The following is a 4,878-nucleotide window of genomic DNA, read 5'->3' on the forward strand; positions in this document are numbered from 1 at the left end:
GGGGGGGGGGCAGGAGGACCTCAACACGTGTTCCTCATCAGGTCCAAATGCAGGGCCTCACGGCTCCTGACCCCCTCTTCCCCCGGAAACCCCATACTGCCCCAACCCCTGATGAGCGCCTGAGGGTTCCTCAGGAGAATCAGTGTTGGGGGGGCGTGGAGCCTGGCCTTGCCTGAAGCCCTGTGCTCTCAGTGGCCTTGCCTGCTCCCCTGCCCTGGAGTCCTGCAGTGGGGGCCGGCACTTGGGGCCACGTCCACCGTGGGACATGGCAAGGGCTGGTCTGGCTGTGAGGGGCATGGCCTGAGCCCATGGAGGCCCCCTGAGGTGCCAACTCTTGTCCCTTCCTTTTCAGGCACCCTCAGGTGTCCAGAGCACCCCAGGTACCACCTCTGTTCTCTCTGTCTTAGTGGGACAGGCCTAACCTTCAGCTGGCTGGAACTCCAGCCTCTGGGCAGCACAGGCTGCAGCCCCGATGATGAGGTCCCTCTGAGTTCCCTGCAAGGATGAGAATCTGGCTGGGCGAGCTTGGGGTTTCCCTAGCGAAGGCTGTGGAGGCTCTGTGGCCACCACTGGTCTGCCCACACCCCACACCAGCCAGGGAGGGCCTGGGATCCCAAGAGGGTGGTACTTTCTCAAGAAGGGTGGGGAGAGCAGTGATACCTAGCAGTCCTGGGTTTGGAGAGGCTCCAGATTTAGTAGCTGGTCCTGGGCTGGCATTCACAGGCTGAGTTTCCCAGGTCTGGGGTGCTGTGGGTAGGGAGACCTGGAGACCCTCTTGGCTTAAGACCTGGCTCCTGTGACCACCATTCCCATAGCGCCCACCACACGGCTCTCCTGGGGGGGATGGCAGGGCAGGACTGTCCCTGGGCCAGATGCCAGGGGCCATCCTGAAGCACAGGTCTGTCTCCCTCACAGGCTGCCTCTCCCCTGATGTGCCAGCTCGAGAAGCTACCAAGAGTACCCGCCAGAGAGGGAGCAGAGGGCTGGAGGCCAGCCGCACACACACCCCACCCCAGGCACTCCCACCAGCTCCACATGGCCCCCGACCCAAACCCAAGACCGTGTCAGAACTGCTTCGAGAAAAACGTCTTCGAGAGGCTTGTGCCAGGAAGGCTGCCCAGGGCCCCACACTGCTGCCACCCCAGCTGCTGGTCTCCTCACCTGTGATCCTCCCGCCGGCCCCCCATGGGTCCTCAGCCCCAAGGCCTGCCATCTCAGACACAGTGTGCTCCAGGTCCGGGGCCTCTGCAGCAGGTGGTTCCAGCACTGCTGGCTCCTGGCAAGAGCGTGGGACTTCAGCCCAGGATGAGCGGCCCTCCACACAGCAGGCCTTGGCCCTCGTTCCTGCCTCCATGGGGACTCAGGGCACAGCCCCTGATGCCTCCAGAACCCCTGCCCTGAGCCCCAGCCAGGGCCCTGTGAGCTGCCCCTTGCGTGGTCCTGGACAGTCTCAGGCTCCGGCCACGGCCCGGAAGCAGGGCCTGCCTGAGGCGCTGCCCTTTCTCCCTGCAACCCCGAGCCCCACGCCACTGCCTGCTCGGCCCCTCAGCCTGACACACGGGAGCGGGCCACACGTGGCAGCCAGCGTCCCCCTGCCTGTCACCTGGGTGCTCACAGCCCAGGGGTTGCTCCCCGTGCCAACTATGGTCGGCCTTCCCAGGCCAGCAGGGACCCCTGAGCCCACAGCACTACTGCTAACCCCAGTACTTCCCCCAGCAGACACTCGGGCAGCCAAGGGCCCCCAACAGATCCTAGCCAGTACAGACGCGGGGCCAAACCCTTTCTCCAGGACAGACCCCTCAGCCTCACCCACACACTCCCCGTCCCAGAATCCTGCAGAAGTGGATTGTGAGGTGGCCTTTGTCCCTGGAGAGGCCCAGGGGGCCGGGGAGAGATCCGGGCCCAGGACATGCCACTCAGCTGAACACCCTGCGGCAGTCCTGTGCTCCAGTCAGCCGCCTGCTGGTGGTGCTGCTGGCCCTGGGAGTGAGCCAGGAGGGATGACAGGGGCCCCCTTGGCGCAGGAGCCCAGGGGGCCCCTGGGCCTGGAGGGCCCGCCCTCAGCCTGGCCTGGGTCTGAAAAGGGGGCCCTGGCCCTGGGCCTGCTCTCCCTGGAGAGTGAAGCAGCCACACGGGAGTGGCTGCGGGGACGGCAGGGGGTGTGTGTGCCCCCCCTGGGGAACAGGCTGCCCTACCAGCCCCCTTCCCTGTGCAGCCTGCGTGCACTCTCTGGCCTCCTGCTCCATAAGAAGACTCTGGAGTGCAAGGCCGCCTCCCTGAGGGCTGATGGGGTGGCCGGGGGCGAAGCCGAGCCCCAAGCAGGATCCCTGCAGGCCTCACTTGCGCTGGCACGGTGGCAGCTGCGGGACAGCCCAGCCTACCTCCTGCTGAAGGCACGGTTTCTGGCAGCCTTCACCCTCCCTGCGCTCCTGGCCACCCTCCCTCCCCATGGTGTCCCCACCACCCTTTCGGCAGCCACAAGGGTGGGCTCCGAGAGTGAGGGTGAAGACGAAGACCTCGCGGGCGAGCCAGGGCTTGCAGATGGGGACGCGCAGCTGGGCTGCACAGTGGCCACAAGCCCCGTCCAGGTGAGGGAGCCCAGCCTTGGCCCCTTCCCTTCGTGAATGGGCAGAAGTTGTGGTGGGAGGCCTGGCTGCTGGCGACTCGGGAGGAGGAAGCCAGCCCGGGCCGGCCATCGCGTGTCGGTTCTGTGCGGAAGTGGCTGCCCCTGGGCACTGTGGAAGCGAAGAGGGAGCCCCCCCGACGGGCGCTGCCGCCCCACCAGGCACCTTGTGTGCACAAGAGGCTCGGGAGCAGAGGCTGACCTCCAGCCACGACCCCACATGCCCCAGGGGCCCTGCCCTTCTGGGGGACAAAAGTCCCTCTTGGAGTCATCTCCATACACCAGATGAGGAGGGGAAGATTTCCAGTCTTTGTAGGAAAGCGTTCTGTTCCCACAAGAGCCTGCAGTGAGAGGCATGTGGTTGCTGGGCACCTTGGGCCCTTGTGCCCTGCCGAGGTCTGTGGAGGCCCCATCCAAGGTTTCTCCCTGAGAAGCCACCGGTCCCACCCAGACCGTCTCAGCAGTGGCCTGTAGCCTATTGTCAGGACACGTGGGAGGGCAGCTGGGAGCCGTCGTCCCTTCCTTGGCTGCTGCTGCAGGGTCCTGGGCGACCTAGGCTGGAGCCAGGGATAAAGCACTGCCTGCCCAGGTGGTGGGCTTTGGACCCCAACAGCCAGGGGGAGGCTCCTGTGCCCACTTCATGTGGCGTGCTGGCTCTCCCATCCTGGGAGAGGAGACTCCCCTGGGGCAGTGCCTGGAAGGGGGTTGGCGAGGGAGAGGGCAGTGGGAGCCAGCACTGCATGTCTCTGAGTGGCCTGTCCCTGGTGATGCTCACCCAGAGCCCCTCCTCTCCCCCCCACCCTTATGGTGGGGGAGGGAATAACCCTTCCCTGCCTGGACTCTGATTCAGAGAGCCCTGGATCCTGGCGAGGGCTCTGCTCCTTTCTGTTGGGGTGCTTCTGAGGATCTTGACGCTGATGACCTTGACGTGCTCAGAACCCGGCGCACCCGGCACATCCGGAAGCGGAGACGGCTGGTGTGAACAGCAGGTGAGTTCTGGGGGAGCCCATCACCCTCGCAACCAGGAAGAGACCTGTGTCCTGGCAGGTGGGCCTCCCTCAGAGCAGGGGTGAGCCAAGCGCACAGAGGACATGAGGGCAAGTCGAGGATTATGGAGGCCCTACAGCTGACCATGTGTGCTGCAGGGCCTTTGCGCCACTGCCCCATCTGTACACACTCCTCTCCCCACCTGCAAGCATCATTCCCTCCCTTCACCCAGGTATCAGCTTCCCAGAGATGTCCTCCCCACCCCTGCGCCCCTAAGCCTCTGTCTCTTCTGCCATCCTTCTGATGGCACTCCCTGTGCCGGTGTATTGCTCCATTGTCTTCTGAGGATGGCAGGCCTGCTTTGGGCTGCTGGGTCCCCAGCGTCCAGAGAGCAGGTGCCCTGGGCTCCCAGTGCATGAATCGAGTTCATGGAGCAGCAGCTGGTGCAGTGGCAGCCTTGGCTGCTGGCCCTCCTGCGCTGTCTGTGGGTCTGGCTGGGAGTGCCTGGAGCCCCCACCACATGAGTGTTCTCATGTTCCAGGATGGACTCCCCAGCCCAGACCCCACAGCTCCTGGCAAGAAGTGGGGCCCATGCATGGCCCACCCTGCAGGAGAGCGCACTCAGAAGGCAGAGAGCTGCTGGCCCGTGCCCAGCTTGTTCACAGTGGGCAAGAGAGGCCTGTAGACACCGCATGGCACGGGGGCTCAGCTGGTCCCCATGAGCAAATCTGAATATCTGAGGGAATAAAGTTCTATTTTTTTACTGTAAAGACACAGGCTCCTGTGGTTGTGCTGTTTTGAGACCCTGGGTGGTGCACAGGAGACCCTGCTCATTGGGTTGGGCCCCCTCCTGGAGAAGGCGGGCCTGGGCACAAGTGGTGCCAGCCACCTAGCTGCTTGCCCCAGGGACCCTGAGCCTCACCTGCAGCACAGCAGAGGAGAGAAGCAGGCTTCTGGTGGTGGCCCTGTTCTCTCCACATAGGCATTGCTGACAGGAGGCCAGTGCCCTCTCCTTCTGTTCCCTTCTGTCTCTTCCCTCTGGAGTGACAGCCTCCTGTGAGCATCTTTCCTCAATAGGATCCATCGCTGGATGCCCCATTCTCTCACACACGTCACTTGGCGCCAGCACTTTGCGAACTAATCTCTGGCTCCTGTGACATCCTCTAGCCTGCAGGTTATTTTTTTTATTATTTATTTTTTTTGAGTTGGAGTCTCACTCTGTCGCCCAGACTGGAGTGCTGCTGTCGCTCCCAGCACCGCAGCCTCGA

The 4,878-nt window shown here is 63.8% G+C and overlaps 1 protein-coding gene across 1 annotated transcript in view; it reads left to right on the forward strand.

Moving 5' to 3' along the window:
• SNAPC4 (small nuclear RNA activating complex polypeptide 4) overlaps positions 1-4,380 on the forward strand; it is a 20,232-nt gene extending 15,852 nt beyond the window's left edge. Inside the window, exons 20-24 of the mRNA XM_021708121.1 lie at positions 353-380; positions 916-1,937; positions 2,076-2,588; positions 3,474-3,612; positions 4,152-4,380. Coding sequence (XP_021563796.1) covers positions 353-380; positions 916-1,937; positions 2,076-2,588; positions 3,474-3,605 — 1,695 coding nt within the window. The 3' untranslated portion in view covers positions 3,606-3,612; positions 4,152-4,380. The remainder of the gene's footprint in view (positions 1-352; positions 381-915; positions 1,938-2,075; positions 2,589-3,473; positions 3,613-4,151) is intronic.
• Positions 4,381-4,878: the final 498 nt, after the last annotated feature.

Source organism: Carlito syrichta, unplaced genomic scaffold (assembly GCF_000164805.1).
Source record: "Carlito syrichta isolate Samal-C Ts95f unplaced genomic scaffold, Tarsius_syrichta-2.0.1 Scaffold130732, whole genome shotgun sequence".
Lineage (NCBI taxonomy): Eukaryota > Metazoa > Chordata > Mammalia > Primates > Tarsiidae > Carlito > Carlito syrichta.